This window comes from Chaetura pelagica, unplaced genomic scaffold, assembly GCF_000747805.2.
Source record: "Chaetura pelagica isolate M959 unplaced genomic scaffold, ChaPel_1.0 scaffold405, whole genome shotgun sequence".
Classification (NCBI taxonomy): domain Eukaryota; kingdom Metazoa; phylum Chordata; class Aves; order Apodiformes; family Apodidae; genus Chaetura; species Chaetura pelagica.
In genome coordinates this window covers 1605355-1628459 of record NW_009953489.1, presented here as the reverse complement: position 1 = coordinate 1628459, position 23105 = coordinate 1605355, and the positions used below count along the sequence as shown (strand labels likewise).

Genomic DNA, 23105 nt, shown 5'->3' with positions numbered 1-23105 from the left:
ATGTTGGAAAATGGACCTATTCCTTAATATCTTTTAACAGCTATTCCTTTCTAGCAAACAGAATACTTGTACAGCAGAAGAAAAAAAAAAAAAAGATAAAAAAAAAGATGGTCTCTCATTTAAGGAGTTCTATAAACAGCAGTGACTATGGGCTCTGCTCAGCTTCATCATTCACCGAGAAGTCTGCATAATGAGGGGGATACTCCTCCACACAAACAAAAGTGCACGGCTGCTGTATCTCTACCATGGTACTCCAAAACGTTTCACTTGGTATTAATCAGTCCAGTTCTGAAGGGCAGAAGCAAAAAATCCTAGCCAAACAAGCAATCACAGTGGGGTTAGCAGTTAGAAGAATCATATGTCTCACATATTCTCTTCCTTTAATCTTCTAGTTTAATCCGGGGTCCAGAGGTCAATTCAGACAGTTCTGGCCTAGCTGCACGTATCAACTTCACAAGTAATACATATGAAGCTTCTGGATGCTGATCTACATTGATAGACTAAGCAAGTCATCCATACGACCCTCTGAGCTTTTCTCCAGTTGTCAATCTAGGTGATTTGGTTAGCCTTGCATGTACTGATGTATTTATTTTATTTGCATGCATTATTTATAAAGCAGAATTCTTCTACATGCTAGCAGTGATGGACCAAGATACTCTCTGCAAGGTATTTATGGGTTCCTCAGCATAACAGGACTAACAAGGAAATTCTGCAGACATGTTACAGCTGCTATTGCTTGTCACCGAGCCCTAGGAGGTCAGCTCAGCCACAGCATTTTCTCCATACATCCAAGCATTATGGCATCTGACTTGCATGCACCCAGGGCAGTAAATTTATTCTGAACACCCCTGCTTAAGAAGCGCTTGAAATGCCAAGACACTTGGAAAACTCCATAGCCTGGAATGTGTGTTTTCATGGATGAACACATCTGCTGGATTGCAGGACTCCACCCACATCATCTCACTGCAAAGCACGAATTCCTACAGAGCAGGAGCTACATACCTACTACATTGCTGCAGGAGCTAAGAAGACAAAGCTGTCTGGGTGCTCATTAGAAGATACTGGCAAGTGAGTGCATGAGAGGCAGTCATCTCTGGGTATGCTTTGCAGGTGGTGAACATCTTCCTAAAGAGAGCACCAGGGCTCGCTTTTCAAATATTTACATGCATGACAAGAGTGTAAGCCTTTTACTTCAGTAACTCCTATCCCATGGATTGCCATTTCTGCAAAGTTTGCACACCAAAAAGCAGAATTTAAATCAAGTGAATTATTTTCTTGTCCTTTGACTTTGTTTTTACTCCCCTAAGAACCCAGAAGTAGTCTCAAGCAGACATTAGATGGACAAGTGCTTCTGGTCCAATACATCTGCCTTTCTTGCAGTGACTGTTACTGTGTAGCAGGGAATTCCTTTCTGAAATGAACAGCCACAGAAAGGAGTGAGAAGAAATGGTGTAGAAAATACACTTTCTGAAGACAAAATAGTATTAAAGAACTGGGCTTCTACTTTTGCTACAATCACAAAGAATCAAATGGAGAATGAGGAAACTCCACGTGGCTCAGGCAAATGGGAGACCATACTGCTCAGTGTGGAAGAGAGGAATGGAAGCTCATTTTCTTAATGAAGGTATCCCTGTTGTCACAATTCAGAGTGGTAAGAACAGGAGGCTGGCTTTGCAGCCATAGCATACATTGCATGAATATTAGAAAATGAACTTGTTTTCCCCTTTCCCCTTTGGTTTCTACCTCAGTGCCACACAATGCCTGCTGAGATCCAGGGGAATCTGCTATTGTTCCAATGCACCTCGGTGTGAAGGGAGTCACAGGGTCTGGCAAAGGAGCCTTCCTCCATTCCCTACTTCATCTCCTTTACCCTGGAGATAATCTTCCCCCCTTTGCTGCCTTTGGCCTCAGCGGTCCAGTTTTGCATTTCTGGAATGTAGCTGGCTGGTTTTCTCCTCATCTTCCCCCTGACCTCTTAATACTGTTTAATCTCCTTGAACAAACCTGCCCTACAAAGCACAGTTGTTTGTTCTGCATGTCTAAGTGCAGATTATGAATTAACATGTTTGTTTACAGGAAATGATCAAAACAGCAAATATGCTGGCAATTCCCATTTTATGGCCCACAAAAGTTTAACAGCAGTAAGAATCAGCTGGGAAGAGAACCTGGACAAGTTTTTTTCATAGTCAGATAAGATACTTTAGTGCATGAATGTATTTCCCATTTGTTTAACAGTTATTTTCATTAGCCCTCAGGATATTAATTCTCTATAGTTTGCATCCAGAACAGACTATAATAGAATCTCTTAAATGAATACATACTTGGAAGAGAGTTTTGTGTTTTATTAAGCTATATCTTTTCATACATAAATGGAATAAAGAATTCTATTTGCTGGTAAGTAAGCCAGAGAAACAAACACACCTTTTGTTTTGTTGGTGGGTTTTTTTTGCTTTAGATAATGCAAAAATAAATACATAAAAGAGGACTGAGAGATCCTGCTGCTCATTAAAAACTCAGCAAGGTGTTTTGGAGAGCTGCATGTGTTACTTGCAACAGCTCTACAATCAGCATCATTAAGGAGATGCCTGCATTTCCCAGAATCTTTGCTTTTTGGCTCTAGCATACTCAACATGTATAAATAGCCATTCCCCAAATAATGGAATTATATATTTGAGACTTTTGTCCCCAAAAATTAAAAAATGAAAACTCCCAAAATACCTTATCAGCATAGCTCAGTCAAAAAAAAAAAAAAAAAAAAAAAAAAAGCAACCACACACAAAACACCAAACATCAAAAAACCAACCTTGTTCATTCTCTCTTTTTTTTCCTTTTTTCATAAAGTTATAAATTGTTGAGTTTTTAAGGCGTAGAGATATTACGAGCTCCTCAAACAACATACTTCAGAAATCAGGCAAAATTAACTGCAGCACAAATCTATCAATTAATGAAAATCAGAAAGGAGAAGAGATCTGAAGCTGCTCAACATTATGCTGTTACAGGGACGGAAGCAAAATTTCTAGCAGAAACACACAACTCAAGCACCCTGATGCAAACTCAGAATCTGCAAAAGATTATCAAAGGTATCACAGAAACCACAGTTAAAACAATTCCATAATAAACAACCCTCTCAAACAATGCCTGGTAACTAGTTGCCAAGATGAGCTACAAATATTATGGTATCTCCTACAGTTAGATAATTGCTGCTAAATTGTTAAGAACAATCAACTAAAGTACTGCACATTCAAGGATATTTCAAGATATTTTACTGGGGTTTTTTTGCAGCCTAAACAACCGCAGACACACAATTGCACTCAGAAAAGCCAGAAACTACCTCACTATAGGGTGAGAGATAATGAGTTAAAATTAAAGGTTGCTGCTGGCTTGCTAGCCCATCCCCCGTTAGCTAATCTGTCATGTAATGAAGAGAAGCACCTCGCACAGGACAGCTAGCTGCCGGCTCACTTACAGCGAGCTGATTAAGAATGTTCAACCAACAGCAGACTGCAGACCTTTCCAACGAAAATAAATAGACTGTATGCAAATGTGTTTGTCACTTTGACAGCATGTCTCAATTAAAGCATCTCGCTGCTGCTGGTAGGCTCTCTCACTGCAGTGCTATGGACGAGCCTTGCTGCATTACTGATACACGGGGCTTGACCCTAATCCGCATGCATGCATTTTAAAAAAGTCTGCCTTTGCCATGTACACTAGCATAATACCAGCAGACATGGAAAGCAAGTGACAATGAGAAAAAAGCCTCTTTCATCCTCTTCAGTTTATAAGAACTGTGAATGCACAAACAGCCCTTATTTCAGAGTTCTTGTGGCTTTTTAATTGTTCCCACCTACTGTATTCTAGGCAGAGTTAAAAGTGACACTAAAATCTCTCCCTTTAATCACCAGTTAGAAGCCATCCCCCATTTAAAGAGGAAAAGTTGTTGCTTTTTTCCTCCCCAAAGCCCTAATTTATATTTCATAAACCTGAACATCTTTTCCTTTTGAATGAAAGTGTGATTTAATTTTCATTTTGGCATTAGTCTGTCAGGACAAAAGGACCTGTGACAAGACAAAGGCTAGAAGTGAGATAGCCCTACAACAGCTAAGGTAGGTCATGTTTGGAAAGGGACATTTGTAATGTAATGATAGTCATAAGCATTTAGCAAGCAAGTCTTTCCCCACATCCAGTGGTTCAGTACAGCTAATGTTTCTTTTGACACAGAAAGTCATAATTAAAAAACTTGAAAGTGACCACTAAAATATCTCACTAATTGAAATTTGCACTTCCCACTCAATTATATATTTAATCTACCAAAATGTCCGAACCATCCGTCATCTATCCGCACAAAAATCTGAGGGAAAAAACGGAAAGTAGATTATATTATCTGGATTTCTGCCTGCTTTATAGAAAATGTAGCATTCTCCTGCTAGAGCTAGATGGCTACATTTCTCCAGTACCCCAACTCCTACCAACTATTGGCACAGAAAGTGAAAAATAAATCACTACTCCAAATACTTAATTGGAAGATATTATGTTTTAAAAAATACCCTCCAATAACTTATATTTAGCACAGTGGTGTAAGTTCTGAAAGGAACAGACAACACTGCTCTGAGCAATGACTCTTATCTTGTGTAGCCCTACCTAACACCTGAACAGTCAGAGCAGCTACCCTGACTAGTTTCTGTTAATACTTATCTAAAAATCTGGCTAATCTCACTTTTTATAATTCCTACTTATTTTACAACTGTTTTAAAATTGCACTCCTTCCTTAAAAAAAAATAATCAGATAATCATTCCTGTTTTCTGACCCTAATACTGTAAAAAATAAATACAGAAAAAGAAAAGAGAAGTAGGTACACAAATCATGTTATCTTTTGAGTCAGGCTACACTTAATAGGGGAGCACTGGCAAACTGATGGTAAATCCTGTATGCTTTTTCATGAAAAATCACAGCAACTATAACATTTTCTAAATAATTAGCTCTTTAAAAAAAACACACAACCAAACTCACTCTTTAGCAGATATATCAGAAGAGACATTCTAGGAGTAACTGATGTGTACAGCTCAGTTGTCAATACTGCAATACAGAGTACACTAATAAGCCATTAATTGACTTTTCCATCTTAGTTCATTGCATTTAATTTTCAGAGAACATTAAAATACTTTAACAGTTGGATGTTTCATAGTGGCACTAATGATCTGGCTAGATTACAGAGGACATTTTAAATCACACATTTTCAGTCCTGAAGATTATAGCACTTTCCATGCTAAAAACATCAGCAAAACAGTTTATAAAATTGCTACAATAATTATGCTTTCCTGTTCACTTACATATTCCTCAAAATCATTGTATGAACAAAAGGAATCAGCAATCCTCAGAAAAACCAGGTCTTTAGGATCCCATTTAAACAGACACAACAGAAATAAATCTGTGATAACATGATTCAGTCACAGAGAATAATGAAACAACTGGCATATTCGTTATTGCAACTTTTCTCTGAAGTATTTTTGCTGAGTCACACAATTTAAAGAAACCTAACACTAGACATACCTGACCAAAATGTACTGTGATTGGTCTCCTGTCTTCTCTTAATTTAGGGTCCTTCTTTTCACCCAATGGAGAAGGTGCTGTCTTTGGCAGAGACTCGTCCGGCACTGCTGAACACCCATTCTCAGCAATGTCCTGTATGGTAGGAAAAGGTGAATAACAGGGCCAGGAACAATCTTGATTAAGGGTAAGGGACACAAAGGACACACTGGAGGATAATGCTGACTAACAATTTTGATGTTAGGGGAAAAAAAACCAAAGTACAGAAAAAAAAAACATTAGAATAAAGCATTTGGTTGCACTTTGTCAATCAGAGCTTGCACATTGCCACTCTCTCCTCCTAATATCACCACTGTATGCAAACAGACACATTGAATAAATGTCTGACTTAAATACACAAAAGCCAGGAAATACATAGGGAGAAAAAAACAACAAACCACTGCTATATTTACTCTAGGAACAAATTCCAAAGAAACCTAGGAACAGGGCTATTCTGCTTTTGCAAGGCTAAATCAAAACAGTAATACTGTTTACGTACTTCACAGAATTATCTGTAGCAGAAAAATCACTTGTGGAAGTAGCAAGCAGAGATGAAACTCACAGCTTAGTTAGCTCTGCATTTTATCTTTGAGCCTGTGTGCACTGAATATGCCTTCAGGAGATGTATAAAACCAACTGCTGCCTAGCAGGATGCTTTTTGTTTTCCTTTGCTTTTGACATTAGTCCTCATCTTCAGAAGTAAAGTGACCCATCAACCTAAGCTAGAAGACTTGGCAAGTGTGTGTATGGTATATGTAACACAGGTTTTGAAAAAGACAAAGGCATGCAGACCTAAGGAACCAGACAAGGAGAAAAGAGTTTGAAAGTCAGTTGAGCAATAGTCTGTAACGCAGTGGGCCCCAAACCTTACATCTCTTTGCAACAATGTCAAGGAAATAATGCTTGGTAAATATATAGAGAAACCTGCACACACTGTAGCTCTGCAAGACTGACCTAAGGTTGGCAGCTGACACAGACATTGCTTTGATTCCCTGACCTTTGACATGCCCCCTCAAGTCTCCGTCTTGCTAAGGTACAATAACGAGACATGTAAGCTGATGGCCAATTAGAAATGGTTCTTTTGGACACAGACTGACCTAATGTGTTTAGGTCAAATGAAACAAAAAGCTGGATGGACTTTCTAAGGGGCTTTGTCTGCTCCACAGAGAAGCTGAGAGACCTTTTTAGATCCAGCTGGCAGAGCAGTGGTTCACCAATATGGGCATAAGGATCGTGCGGAAATTAACAACTTGTTACGGTCAAACTAGAGAGAAAAACTTTTTTCTCCTCCCTGCCCTCCAGCTGCACAATGTTACCTTGTCTTTAAAAAAATTCAACAAAGTACACTGAATTAGTAACAAAGACCCCCAAAACAACTCAGTGACAAGAAATGTAAGCTTCTGTCAAACTCCTGTTTCAGCTCCCAAACAGCACCAAGCTGCTGAAGGATCTGGTCATTTCAGGATTCACAGAACATGTGGCAGCACTCTATGCTGTTCTGAAATGTAACAACATTCAATATAAACTTCATGTATATATTTCTATTCAGACTGGTTGTGTATAGGCCACAGATGTGCCCAGCAAGTTCAAAGCCACCTGACCTGCTCTGGCCAGTGGATGTTCCCAGCACTTCACAGCTTTCAGCGTTCCAGCTGCAGCTGTGGCTCCTACCAAGGCAACGGGCAGCTGGGAATCAATGGAAGCAAAGCATCTTCCAATCCAAGCAAAATTCCAGAAAAAATATATAATAGATGCAAAAGTCTGGACATGAGGGGAATGGGAGGAGATAGAAGACACAGACAGATCAAGCCATTAAGCCAAATCCATGAAAATGTGTTAACGGTCACTGCAAACCCTTGCAGTGTTTATTGCTACAGATACTTCCAAAGTATCTGTAGAAGATTTCAGTCAAAATTACGATTTTTAAAACACACTTAATGAAAGATGAGAATTAAATTATTTGATGGCTCTCTATTTTTTTCAAAATCACAAAACACGCAGGTAGATAAACAACACAGCTTCAACCATCAAAGCAAAATTTGCTTCCAAAAAGTTTCTTTTCTACCTTCAGTGAAAGGTAAATAAGCAGAGAAACCTGATTTTAAACACCCCAAATAAGGGCTCCAAGTAGTTCTAAAGTGACTAAATGTCTAAGTATTTAGCAATTCTATAAGAACACAACAGTCCTTCCAGGCAGTCTGTGACATACCTTCAGTCCATTACCAGACTCTGAATACAGTTATTCACAAGTCAACAAGGAATACGAGACAGACAGAGAGGTAAGATCACAAATAAGAAAACAGGACACTGATTCTGAACTTCAGCTCCAGAAAGGTATCAGGGCTCCCAAAATGTCTACTGATAAAAGCAGTTCTTCAGCTACAAATGACTGCAGAACTGCAGTGGATCATAGTGCAGGCAGCCCTACAAAAAGCAGTGCCCATTGCCAGTACTGAAAGAAAAGCCAGGCAGAGCTGTGTATCCCAAGGGAGGGAGAGCACATACCAGCCAGGGCACTGTCTTGGATTCCTACCCTGCTTTGGAGACCAGTGCCAGCACTTCCACCCAGACCTGTGCTGGGTATGTGTAGCAGCTCGGCTGCTGCTCAGGAGCAGCTCTTTGTACTGCAGTGCATCATACCATAAGGAGATGTCCCAAGTCTGACCTTTCAGTTCCAACATGTCCCCAAAAAAGGTATTAGGTATAAGCCAGCATGATGTTCCTTAAGTAGCTTAAATCATACATATTATTCAGGATAACAACAAAAAACTGAGACTTGTCCCTTTCAAAAAAACAGAAAAAAAAATGGAAGGTGCCAAGTTACTCATTACTGGAATAAATTCTCCAGAAAACTAGCAATGGTTCAGTGACTTTCTAATGAAAAAAAAGTGTAATTCATTATTAAAAGGAAAAAGGATACCTTAAGGATTACCAGAAAAAGATAATGACAATCATCTATCACACTCCATAATTATCTCCATATATAAACAGTGGTCCCCAACAACTGTCTGTTAAGATGAAACCTTTACTACCTCTTTAAGGATGGACTTCAGTGAATGAGAACATACATATTTACAGATATGTAAAGTTTACCCTGTAAACTAAATAAAGTTTTCTTCTGTTTAAATATGCATTACTAATTTATCTAGGGACCTTTTGTAATGGACTACAAATACTGGCTTTTACAAAACACACATTCCAGAATGTTTAAAAGGATTCTTCAAGTTATTTTTTAAACCTCTAAATCAATTGTTTCTACCTTTACTGTAGCAAAGAACTGACATTGGTATCTGTTTAACTGGAGCAACACAAGCTCTAGTAACTAAAATAATGTTGAATACACTAATGCCAAGTGCCCAACCATTTATATAAATTGTCTTATGCAGAAGCTTTCAGTAAGTTACATTCTCCTTACTGAAAGTTGAGGATGGTACCATTCATATTCCTCCTTCTTCCTAATTCTATGTAGTTAAGCTTCAAACGAGCCAACAAGGGAGTGACTTGACCACCACGGTCCATTTGTGACATGGAAAAAGCAGCCTTCTCAAAAAAAACCACAAACCACAACACCCAAAAAAAAAGAAAAAAAAAGGAAAAAGGTTGGAAAAAAAAGAAAAAAAGTACTTTATCAGATATAAAATAAAGCTACTATGCTGTATCTATTAACAATTATTTGCTATCACTCATAAGAATCCTCTGAAAACTATTTCTGTAGCTTTGAAATACTGTACCACAAATGAACAAGGGATGGAAATAGAGCCCCATTCAATCTCTACTATCATATTAAAGAAGGACCTTACACACACCACAGTGACCTCTCAACAGGTCAATCCTGCATTTCCCATTTGCAATTCAAACCCAAGACTGGAGCAGACCAAGGGCAAAATGGGCTCTTGATTATATTTAAGAGGTCACCATTGCTATGCAGAGTTGTAGGAAGCAGACCTCTAGCTTTATTGCATTTTTAAATTCTATCTTGTACAGAAGCTGCTCATATTCAGCAGCAAAAACTGGAAAAGGGATGTTTATATTTGACTTTTCTTTACCACTGGCCTGCAACTTTTTTGTATTAATAATGAAAAATAATGTGTTAAATGAAGCAGATAGTAAGTTCAGTTTTAAAATAATCTAAGGTTATCTTTAGAAGATGAAAGATTGGCATCCCAAGTTTGGCAAAAATTAAGTATTTAAGGACACTGACATTTCAAACAGATAATATCTGAACATACTAGTAAGTAAATACATGAAAACCACAAAGTTCTCACATGAAAATTGATAAGGATGCACTGATAGACTTGTTAACTTAGATTAGAAAAAAATACGACTGTGGCCAAAACATTTTTTGCTATTTTTACCTCTTTGAACAGAGCAATACTTCTTTTTAGTTATCTCCCCATCTTGAATCCAAAATGGAGAAGAGGATGGGATAGAAAAGAACAGACTTAATGAATAAAGGAGAGTAGAGCAGTATGTGTCAGCTACTCACAGAAATCTTTTAAGCTCTTGTGAAAGCATATGTTGAACAACTCTGTTTAACCATCCATAAGGAAGGTGAAACAAAATTGGGCTGTTTATTTGTAAATGTTATGTGTGGTTTTAAAAAGAACGCTTGCTGCTTCAAGGACTAGGAAGACAACAACAATAACACAAAGAAATGAATGAATGAGATGTCTCTCAGACTTTTGATATGAATGTCACAGACTAGCATACAATTATACTAGCGTTTAAAATAGAGGAAAACAATCTGGTCATTTTACACGGCTCCAACTGCTTTAGAAATGCACAGGGAAAGGCCAAATATTTTATTATTCATAAAGATTATGTGCAAAATTGAAACACATGGAATTACGTAAAAAATTCTATGTACATGAAGACTGCTTCCTGTTTCTAAGATGTTCCTAGTATACGTGAAGTGGTCACATATAAAGTATTAAGTGTAATAAAATAAAATAGTTTCCAAGAACCCAAAGCATCTATCTCCCTCAAAATGTCTAGCAATCTGCTAGAGTATTTAGAGAGCAAACAGCATTTGGATTGTATACACAGTTAATTTCATCAATTCGTAACCTGGCTGCAAAATAATCCCTTTGTATTAACACTGCTGACATGTTCAGGCGGATTTGTTTCACAGGAATACAGCTGCAGTGCTATCTGCAGAGGATGGTTTGAAAATTCAGAAAACAAATTTACTGAGATAGAACAGATTAAAACCAAACGCAAACCAACATTTCTGAGAGGAACTTCAGTTCTATGAGCACATTAGTTATCTTTTTTCCCCAAAAGACTCCAATAGCTCCGCTTCACAATATAAACAGAGTATCTGGAAAAAACCTAAGGCAGAGTTAACCATTCATACTGCAGGTATCAATATAACCATACTATTGGCTTAAAAGGAGCAATTAGTGTTGGATAACATGTTCTTCAAACACAATTCAGCATTCTTGAAACTCTATTGTTTACAAATAAAGACAAATTCAGAAAACAACAAACACTGTCAGTTCTTATTTCTGCAATAATTCAAATTTGAAATGAATACCAACTCTAATTTAATTCCTTTATGCCTAAATTTTGCAGACATTCATGAAACACACAAGTTCTTTTCTCAATGGCCAACACTCTATATTTTCTCTGAGAGAATACTGGACAAATACCAACAATTTGCCACTTGCCATAAGTTCACTGCTCTTCCTGCAGGAAAGATCTCCCAGTTCAGATGAAGTCCCCTTCCACAGTGCCCCACCACAAAGGCCAGGAGAGGGACCACACCAAACAGAACACTCAGTTTTCTGGCTTTTGAGGGTTTAAGTCAGAGCTTTAATGTATTTGAAGACAGGCTTTGGGGTTTTTTTGGTCTGTGAATATTTATAATAGCGTGAACAAGCCAAGACAGCTGGTAATGCATTTTGAAGTGTGCTAACAACACTGTATCAAACAGCTTCCTATTGATCACATAATGCTTTTTGTGGCTAAGTATTTCATACGTGGTGCTTATACATTTTGAATAAGAACTTCAAGTACCTTTTGCTTCAAGCGGTTTTTCACTTCTTTTATTCCCATTTTTGCATGATCTTTTGCCTGCATGAAAAAATAATGTAAGTTAAAATCCTCTTCTATTTCCAGCAGTGACTATGCTTGATTTCATAGCATCAAGATTCACCTTCTCTAGATAGTAAAAATGGCAAGGAAATTTCAGGATACTGAAAACATTAAAACAAACAGAAAGCTAATAAAACCCCAAACAAACAAAAGCCTCCATCACCCTCACACCTATACTTGTTCAAAAAATCTGTTTTCTCTGTTTTGATGCCATAGATATCTGTAAATCTTTTTGCATTCCACACTCTCAAATATTTATCTTTGCTACCGGTTAACAATCAACAGCAATAGTGAGCCTGCAAACTTTCTCCACGTAGTACTCCAGATGTCAGTTCGTTTTAGTAGAGCTAATCTCATCCTACTCATCTCTCTCAAGCTAGAGAAAGGCAGGAGAAAATAAAAGTTTGAGCAGTTATCTCAATGCTTTCTGTATCATTATTTCCTAAAGTTGAGGTTTTAAGAAATCCTCACTTGTTTTATCTTGCACAGAGAAACTGGCAGCCATACAAGATAATGCAGTAACATATTAGCTGTTTGTTAACAGAATTGAAAACGTTTTCTTTTAAAGAATAACTCAGTAAATTGGGCTCTAAATAAGCAGGTACAAGAAACCTCTAGGGAAAACTAATTGACAGTTAGAAAAGACGGAAACAATTTGGAAAATGAGAGGATTCCCTAATTTCGATGAAGCTGCAAGCAGAGAAACCTGAGGTAACAATGATTTCCAACAGAGTAATGATGAGATGGTAGAGCTGCTTAGTAGAGCATACAGGCACGATGTAATAGTTCTATGTAATAAATAGAATTTATCATTTACACGTTCAAAAGAAATCACAAGTTTCCCTCCTCCTTTGCATTTCAATTATGTTTACATTTCAAAATTACTTTTCCATTTAAATTTGAAATTCAGATGCATGTGTATTTTAAGTAATTTTGTGAGTCCAATAAAAATTAATTTAAGTCTTGAGTTTCATTTGAAAGGTTAAAACAGAATCATAATTAGACTCTTATTTAAGGAGTAAGCCAGTACTTGATACTTACAAACTTATAGACAGTCTTCATTGCGGGATTAGCCTTCGTTTTTACTGTATTTAAAATGGCTCCGCTTCCTTTCTGTAATTATAATAACAGAATAAATTTTATCATACTTGTCTTTAAAGGAAACAGTAATCTAAAATCTACCATTCTTAACTTAAAATAACAAAGCACTAACTATCCTTATTAGCAGAGCAGAGTATTTAAATGGCAAATTAAAAGAAAAAGAGCACTAGTAAAACATACTACATGTTTCTCTCTGGTTTTCCAGAGGAACCCCCACCCTGTTTAGCACAGCAGCTTTCAAATCAGAAATGTCAAGTCTCCGAATGCCAAGAGCCTTGTTTCAGGGTCCTGTCACCTACCATTGCTCTGTGACTGCTCCCCTGCCCTCGAGTGTCCTGCACAGTCCATCAAAATCCTAAACAAGTTCCAGACTGAAATATCCTACCAAATCCTCAGTGTCTGGGGCACAGAATCCAGTTTCAGGAAAGCCTGTACATCCAGTCTGAAGAAGTCAGATCTTTTTTATTTTCTTTCTCATGATCCCACAATAGTATTCATCAAATCATGCTGCCTTTTTAATATCTAAGTAGTCGATAAAGGGATAAATTGAGGGAAAATGAAATCTGACTACAGTCATAAACATTAATTCTAGACAAGCTGCATTGCACATAGTGAACACAAGTCCTAAGACAGGAATACGTCAGACAGAATAATCTGTTTGTCTTGTGCTGTTTTGTACATCTTCCACACCCCACTGGCTACTGCTGCACAGCACCTTGCTTGATACACACAGGAGATGGTCAAAATCCAAGGAATAAAATCTTAGATAAGCTTATCTTTTCTTATTGCAGTGTAAAATTGCATTTTCCGACATCAGATGTAATCAGATGCAGTTTTAAGATTTATTACTTCTGTTACATGCCAATTAATCTTCAATACATATTAGAAACTCTTGAATTTAACCACACGTTTTTATATTCACTGACGGCCATTTCCCTTCCTTTCAATTTTAAAATTCCTTTTCATCCTACGTCTTTATATATATTTACCTACCTAACTGCATGATTATTTTTTTGCATTACTGTTTTAAAATATGTTTAATCCAAAATTGTAAAGATAACATTGAGCTCAGCATTTTCTGTAAGGAACATAATTCTGTTCACAACCAGGACAATAGGCAAATGGAATGCTGCAAAACTGAATTCTGTCAGAAAACAATTCAGTTTTTCCTACTGACTTGTACTCATAAACCAGAAACATCATATTTTATGCATCAAATGAGACTTTTAAAATCAGCTGTCATTTATCAGCTATAATAATGTACTATTTCTATTTTTATTACAACCAGAGCACTAAACCAAAGAGATACAGAAGCCATCACAAACAGTGCTGTCCCCATTCAGCAGTTCACACCACTTAGCTTTATAAAGAGCTAGAGCTTTTTGGTATGGCAACTTGCCCTTTTATTTCCTTTTCCATTAAAAGGAAGGAAAACCCACATTATTTTCTAAAATGACAGTAACACAATTCCATCTGTGTACAAGACATTAAAAGTGGGATTCAAACACTGGAGAATTCCTATGGTGTTTTGGGGTTTTTTTTAGTTCATTTTTCTTCTGTTCTGTAGTTCATCTGAGGAGCCCATTAGTTTCTCACAACTAAAGTGAAGTTGAACGTGACAGGTTAGTAATGTCCATAAGGATGAGGTTTATAGCCATACACATCTGTACAATGGTCTAGAAAGAACTGGAAAGACTTTTGAAAGTATATTGTGTTCTTACCCGTACTGTAGAGAGCCACTGGTGGTACAGTTTGTCGCTACCTAGTGAGAACCAGAAAAACAAACTGTAACTCTCAAGCAAACAGAAAACAAGTCAGAAATGTTAGCATGAACAGCACAGAAACAGAAGAGAACCATCCTTTTCTTTTAATGGAAACACAACCAAAAAAATTTGTCCATATATTTACAATTTTTCTTTTCCTTGCTAAGAGACATTTCTCTTTTATCAGGATTGCCTTGCAGGCATTTGAAAACATCAATGTTTTTTTTAAGAGCGCTGTAAGAAATCTGAGGTGGTTCCAGGTAATGTCAAGGTTCGCCAGTATCTTCCATTGCAGGAATTCTGATGGTTGTACTTCAGACAAGTGGTAAAACTGAGGGTTTGTAAGACTGAACAGACTTTACTCAAACTACAATACATTACCCAAAGTTCTTGACAGAGGAAAAGACAAAAATTAAAGACACTTCAACCTCAAGGGTTCGTTGCAGCCTCAGTTATTTGGGTGACTAACCTCGAAGTTGCTCTACATCACGATGGCCCACAAATAGGACGTTAAGAACAACGTCTGAAAATACTTAAATACTGTATTTCTTACCTGCATATTCTCCCATATTTATCTCTTCTTCAAAAACATCACTGAAGCCCTCACCAGAGTTAAGGAGATCCAGTCGGCCATCAATGAACTTCATCAGTGTTAAAAGAGAGTGTAAAAAAATCAATCATCCCATCCTTTATCTTTTCAGAAATACTTCATTCTGTATTTGCTAGAATAACCCTAACATTCTTATTGGGAAGGAACTCTAAATTTAATGAAAATAAAATAAAAACAGGCAAAACATTTACTAATGCAAAAAGGTTTGCTGCTTCACCAGCATTCCTGTGTTCGTCTATTCCAGTTTTCAGCATCCCTGAGGCAGTAACAGCACATTTAACACTAATATCCTTTTGATACAAAGTTTACAGCAAATATATTGGGTCTCAGATCAAAACTGAGCACAGAGACCTTTACGGAAACAGCCACATACTTCTTAAAATACAGAAAGACTTATCACCTAAATCCAAGAAAAGCCAACAAGCAGGAATTAAGGTGCTGCCAGCTACATGAATTTTCCTCATTATGTGGCTGACAGATCAAGGAATACAAGAGCAGCCCTCAAAATACCCCACTGTATTGTTACAGAGTCTGCTTCTACATTAGAGCAATTAAGCCAGTACCTGCTTAAAGAGCTGGAGCTGAATGGCATTCTGAAGAAACTGCCTCATGACAGCAGAACGATGGGACACAAATGATTCTTCACAGAAAGTGATGGGTTCACCCTGTAGAGTTCAAAGCATTAAACAGTGAAAAAGCTTTCTCTGAATCAATTTGAATCCAATGTCTCCATTTTACCTACTTCCCTTCCAAAATAAACAGACGAATAAAGAAGGCCTTGCATCATATGGAGTAAACAGTAGTTTATTTCCAGGTTTCAATCATGTGACTGAGAAACAGGCTGGAAACTGACAAATTGTGTATTATCAAAATAAAACTGGTGAAGGAACTTTCATCATCCAAAAAGGTAATTTTACTTAATAACACCAAATACGACAGGCAGTCATCTCAACTTTACAGACTCTGCTTATCTGTCTCAGTGGACCCAGCCAGCTAACCTGTACCAACAAGCCAGGAATGTCTACTCCATTCTCTCCACAGTTCAGAAACATTAGGTTTCCATATACTGAATGAGTGAAATTTCCCTTTTTCACAACCTTGTTGGCAAAAGACACAAATTGTTTTGCAGCTCTACTTTTATCTTATTTTAATGAGTTATGTTAATGCTGAAGTCTGCTGTGCATCTGCTGTAAGGGCACAAATTTCCACACTTAAATCTACAAATATTCAATGTAGCAAGCAAATAAGATGTATTGAATTAAAAACAAGTAACAATGATAAAATTATACTGCTTTGTATAATATGGAGGCTTTTTCATACTCTTATTAAATATATATTTGGCAAATATTAAGTATATATTTGTTGAGTGTTCAAAATCAACATTAGACAAGAAAAAAATTGCAAAGCACTCCCTTCAGAAGGCAGTGTTATTCCATTTCTGAAAGCTTTTCAAATTAGCCTCAATGGTTAACATGGGCTGTGTACAGTCAGGATAACAAAGCCACTAAAATTACTGCTCAAAAAGCCCCACAGCACAGCACTGCCCAAGCATATTTTTTTTTCCCCACATATTTTACGTTGGAAGCCACCATGTGGCCCCAGGACTTCAACACCTAATCCACACTGAAAGGATACAAAATCCTCTTAACTGTTGGACAAACTGTAAAGACACTCACATTTCTTAAAACCCATAGGTATTCATATTTTTCCCCACATTCACAATCAATCAAACTCACTCATTGACACATTTCCTACTGGGGTCTGGTACCACTCCAGAGCTACTCACCCTGACTGCTGACACACAATGAAAGCAAACAGGCAACCCTTTCTATAACCTGCAAGAAACCAAATTTTCTCCCATGGCCACACACAAGTATGAGCACTGTGGAGGAGCTATACCCTGCCAAACAGAGTACATCCAGCACAAGGACACTGGCTTCTCTCTTACAGTCGAGCTGTGTACCATTCCTATAAATACACACATTGCCAGGGAGTCCACTACTATTATAACGTTAACACACTTCCTTCACCAAAGTACTAATGATTGAGTTTGTTCATTAGGTTGATTAGACCTTTTGACTTCTTAAGAGACAATTCAGGCTCAACTGCTGCTAGATGATAGGAAAAACTTTAATCATCAAGGTCAAGCGTGAGCTTTTCAGCTTCGAACGCATTAGTGCCTTCCATCCTCCACAACCTCCAGAAGGGTGAACACACTGTTGCTAACCCCCATCCACAGTTTCATTACAAAAAGACAAGCTGGACAATAATCTTGGCAGATGTAGTTAACTGTCAATTATAAAGCTGATCAGCTCTGCTTTTACTGACAGGTAACATGATACCTGAGCAGACATGCTACAAGCTGCAGGTATTTTGTGAAATGAATGGCCTTGCTCACATGTAAAACAATTATAGTAACTGGTCCTGATAATCCCATCACCTCCTAAACTTACTGTTTCCAACAAATAGGATTTGATTTATCAACACCTTAAATATCCATTACTTCCCTCTCCAACTATAAATGCATGACAGAAGCTAAGATATGGCGCTGTAAGTGCTCTAAATGTGTACACAATACTACTCTATAAGGAATATGATTTCATCTGTAATATCAGATAATTCACATATATTTCAAGAGTGGATCACAAAATTATTTTTTTCAAATATAAAATTTTACACATTTCAAAGACATTTAATCCACAATTTTACAAAAGAGAAGTAACTTTAAAATGTAAGACTAAGATTTAAGACTCCCAAATGTATTGAAAAACTAAGTGCCTTTTATGTCTTTGCAACTCTCTCCTTTTAAGAATATTTTGTACTCATATGGCATAACGAAGTTCATCAGAGCAGTGCTGCTATCCATGACGCCTTAAAAAACTGAAATTTCAGCCTGCACCTGTTTTTAAACTGGAATTCTGCTGCATTCTAAAATAATTTTTAACACAAAGAAGCAAATGATAAGCAAAAGGAGTCTTGGACTTATTTCAGACTATTCTAGAGTTTTATGAAACCTGCTATTATATTTTAAGAAGTCATAATGCATGCTGAAAGATAAAGCCTGATTTTGATCAGCTGTGCTGTAAGAAATGCCACTGTAATCCCCCATCTCTCAAGTAAACCACTTTTTCTCAGAACGAACGACTTTCTTTCAGAAGAGGGACAGGATCTGATGCAGTTCCTGTTAGTGAGAGAAGGATCACATCTGAATGGCCTGACTTCCTGCACTGGCAGGCAGGCCACCTAACTGGTTAGGGCAGTAACCATCACAGTGAATACTAAGCACTAAGAGCATGTGGGAGAGAAGACAGCACAGAAGATAGATTTGGAGGAAGGGACAGAGGCAAACACAAATGCTACTTCTGGAAAGACACAGAGATGCTAAGATAAGTCATGGAAATCTAACTGTTCCCATTCTGCAAGGGATGAGACACCCAAGTGTGTATCTGGATACTGGGGCTTTAAAGCCAGCATGTGACTGCTGGGGAAAACACGAAGATAATAAAGACAGGGTTCAAACCAGGTCAACGGTGACAGTCTTTGCACAAGCAAAGATTTCACAAAACTTTGTTCTAAGGGTAAAATAATAAAAAACAAGCCAAACCTGAAGACTTTATTTAGACAACCCTGAAAGTTATGCCTTGGAAGATATATCTAATCTCTTCTGCATTATCATGGTCAGCATGTGGTGAAGGGTAATGAATTTTGTGCTGTTGTATGCATGCCTTTAAACCACGTAGGTGCTCTTCCAAAGCCTAATAAACACAGAGCCATTAGAGCTGATCTGTAAACCAGCCATGAAATGAAAAAATGTGGGTGGAATTTAAGGGTGCAGAACAGGATGACAATCTGACAGTCTATGAGCTGTAGGTCTACTGTCAGTATACGATGCAGCAAAATCCCAAATACACACCAAGAACAGTGGCATGCAAGAGGTTCATATATCACTCTTTTATTACTACCTAGATTTTGCAAATAACCATATCCTTTACTAAAACTGGTTATGTTGCAAATGACAAAGCCTGTAGGGATATTCTAGGAATCATAATCCTTAATTCCATCCAGAATTATAATGAAACTAAGATAGGAGAATGATATATACATCCAGATAAGTACGATCAATGTCAGCTACAACCGCAACCAAAGGCAAGCAACTGCTCTGCGGACCTTTCAAGAATTGTGATTACAATGTCAAGGAAAGATTAGCTCATCACAGCTGAAGAAGGATCATCAGTCAGCCAGCAGGATTCCATAAAGAATATCTGAAATTGGTGACAGACATCTGAGAGGACATTGGTTCATTCAGCTGGCAATTGCAACGACAAATAACCACCCCATAACTAATACATATGTTCAGCACAAGAAAGCTCTTTGCATCTACCTCAGTCATAAAGGAATCATAAAAGCATAGATCAAATACTCTGCATTAAGGAAATGACACCACAGCTTGATTAGCATTTCAAGATGCTGCTCAGGAACAAAGAAATCATGTGCTCAGAGATTTGACCACACTTCTTTGAAGGAAAACTAAAATAAGACTGTTCAAAATGAGAACTACAAGTTCTGATAAAATAGTATTGCTACTTGTAATCTTGAAAACTATTTAAAAACATATATTTAGACACAGACTCTACTGTCGAAATATGTACTGTCCTGTGTAAATGCCCATTTCCATTACCAGTCCAATTTCAGACTTTTTCTCATGTTTCTCAGTAGGGCATATAATCTGGTCAAGACATATCAAGAGTGAATATCCCTACCACTTGTTTTTTAAATACATTTTGGTTATCTATACTTTTTACAGATCTAGAAGATTTTCAGCATCAATCAAAATGGGCCATTTTTCTAAATTCTCAACAGACAAATCACACCAGGTGAGACAGACACATTCTGCAGTGCACAAAGTAACTCAAAACAACGTGTTTCCCCAACCTTCTAACTTGGCCACAGCTAAACAGTCACAGATGTGTTTCTGACTGTTCTACAAAGCAGCAGAGAGCACCTTGCACTAAATAAAAAGTATATATATAAATGAAAAAAAAAAAAAAAAAATCAAGCAAAAAAACCCCAACCACACCACAAAAAAAAACAGGAAAAGCTTGCAAAACTAGAGTTGTTTATGGTTACTGGCTGTAATCCAGTTTTCTCACATAGATACTAGAAGTATATAGATGTCAAAATTTTACCTTGTAAGCATTCCCAAATTCTTATGTAATTGCCTTTATAAAACTAGATACCAACTGGAGCTCTGAGTTAAGACTGCAGTAAAGAAAAAAAAACTAAAACAGACTCATATCAACTAATACCTTCTTGACCAAGACCCAAATAATAGTAAACTGTCTTCAAAAAGGACATACATTTGTTTCCCACAACCACTGAAGATACCATTAATATTTACCAGCAGACTGCCAAGTAGGGTGAAGCAATTTAATCACATAACTCTTTTAAAACTGTACTCAGAACTCTGTGGCCTGTGCTTTCAGAATCACAGCAAAACATGTATTATTCTAATGCAATGCACTTCTATGTTGTAATCTCTTCTACAACATCCAAAAAGCCCTCAGATCAAAAAACTTCAGGTGTATTAAAATTGCTATAAAATCATTGTAGAAAAAGTACAGAGTAAGTTTTATTTGCATTAAAACACTGAAAGAAAAACAGCTCACATACAGATAGTGGAAGTTCAAATACACCCCTTTATACTACATTTTAGATGGAAATGTCCAACACCATGGCAGGATCTGACAAACTTCACACAAAACCCCTTTTCAAATAAAAGAAAAAACTTGGAAAATGTGTAACTGGAAAAAGCGTGTGTCACATAGCAATGTTTTTGCTTCTCCTTTCAAACTCCTTCGTTTATTAGGATACCAGGCATCTTCATGTTACACCAAGTAAAATGACACATACTCCTATTCACAAATAATGAAACTACTTAACTGTAATACAGCAAGCCATCTTTCCAAGTGTTTATATGGCTAATTCCAGCCACTGCCTGCCCTGATTTTGGAAGCACTGACATCAGCCAGGCAATTCCTATCCCTAAGCAACTGGGACCATTGCAGATCCCTAGAACTCAAGCAGCAAACCTGGAAGATAAAGTGCAAAGAAGCCAGCAAGAAAGCATTTAGGGCTGAGGGGTAATAACAAAAAAGAGAAAAGAAAAGAAATAAAATAAAATCACCATTTCACAGATCAAGAATAGAGGCATGAAAATAATAAGTAACTTGTACACGGTCACAAAAGTCTCTGGCAGAGCCAGGGAAAAGAACCGAAATTTCTTTAATCCCTGTTCAGTACTTAAATACAAGGCTATTCTTCCTCTTCCTACTTGATATTGTGTCAATGCATGAGTGTAGGTGTTGAAAGACTAACAAAAGAAAAGTAATAGTATGGTATTATGAGCTGAGAAACCTAATCTTTATCAGATACAGCAAATCTCTATGATGCTGCCTGCACTAGGAACTCTCTCTTTGTCCTGAATATGCTTTAAATTACTGGTATAATGTGTACAGTATATTGTTCCACTCTTATATTTATTCCACAAAAACCCCTGTGGCCTGCATGTGATTTTATCATTAGCTGGCAAGGTAATTTCAGGACCTAGTTCTGCAATCATTCCATGAGCAATACTCCCATTGAAGCCAGTATGTTCTGCATGCAAAGCAGCTACCAATTCAGGTTCCTTATAATAAAAAGAATCTTTTCTATTTTAACTAGTACAGAACATTAGTGACAATACAAAAAAGGAAAAAAATTACAATGTGATTCTTTATACGAGTTATTTTATACTATGACAAAATATAAAAGTGTGCTTGGAAACACAATTTACACAAAGTATTTCCTATGAGAGAAACTACAATCATTTTTTGGGTTTCATTTATTAAAACGTAACAGAATACAAAACAGTTTGTTAAAATAGTTTTAAAAAATCTCTACAAAAAGAATAAATGATAGGCTGAGATTGAGAAATTATCAACACGCCTAAAGGATCACAAATGTTAATACTTTGTTTTCTTTGGATTTCTTAGGTACATGTAAAAAGCTAAAACTCATCCAAATCAACAAAGCTTCCAGAATTCACAACGGAAATATGCTGAAGATATGTATTTCTGCAAGATGTCCATGGCTCCTTGGTATCATAATCCCCTACACCACACTGAATAAAATGGCTATTTCCAGATAAAAATATTTATTGTAATATTTAGATGCAGAAGGACAAGAAACTGTTTTTTAAGTTCACTGAAGCAACATGAGAGAAGCTTTAATCCTAAAGGTAGGTCATAAAATCCTATTCTTTCAGCCAAGTAACAAAACTCCAGTTTCTATAAATAAAATGGATATCATTGAATTAAACTTTACATTTTCACAGAGTTAGAAACACCTAGTCTCTGGTAGACATACTAATGCACCAGATATAAGATAACATGATGTGTGAGGCTACCTCCTTCATAGAGTATCTGGCAAAGTAAAGGCTATTTGCTACAACAGAACACACTGAGGTTTCATTTGTCATCGTGTTATGCCAACTGATGAGCAAAGCACTGGATTAGGAACACTGGAAAAAGGTTTCACCCCTTCCTGTTTGAGTAATGTAATGGTCTCTGGGGAAACCTAAGTGGTCAATGATTAATAGATCAATGCACACACACACATAAGCTTGCTATGGTTATTTATCATATACTTGAGATTATAAATCAGTAACTTATGTCCAAAGACTCTTAAAAACGCAACAGCATCCATTCCTGGAAAGACTGGAACTTGCTGCACCAAAGACACTTGCCTCTATACTGATCCTTACAGAGCACGACTATATTATATGTCAGCCCAAAGTGCCTCTGGGAAAGAAATACACTTCCTGGTATATCCATAAAGAGAAAGTTGCACCCAGTGTGAGGATGAAAAAAAAACAACAGATTTTTCCTTTCACTGTTTTCCCCACAGGTTTTGC

The 23105-nt window shown here is 37.1% G+C and overlaps 1 protein-coding gene across 1 annotated transcript in view; it reads right to left on the bottom strand.

The window, feature by feature from the left end:
- Positions 1 to 23105, bottom strand: part of DENND1A (DENN/MADD domain containing 1A) — a 184049-nt gene that overhangs the window by 25314 nt on the left and 135630 nt on the right. Inside the window, 6 exon segments of the mRNA XM_009998932.1 lie at positions 5549 to 5680; positions 11603 to 11659; positions 12722 to 12793; positions 14503 to 14543; positions 15098 to 15185; positions 15718 to 15819. Of these exon segments, the coding sequence (XP_009997234.1) occupies positions 5549 to 5680; positions 11603 to 11659; positions 12722 to 12793; positions 14503 to 14543; positions 15098 to 15185; positions 15718 to 15819 (492 nt within the window).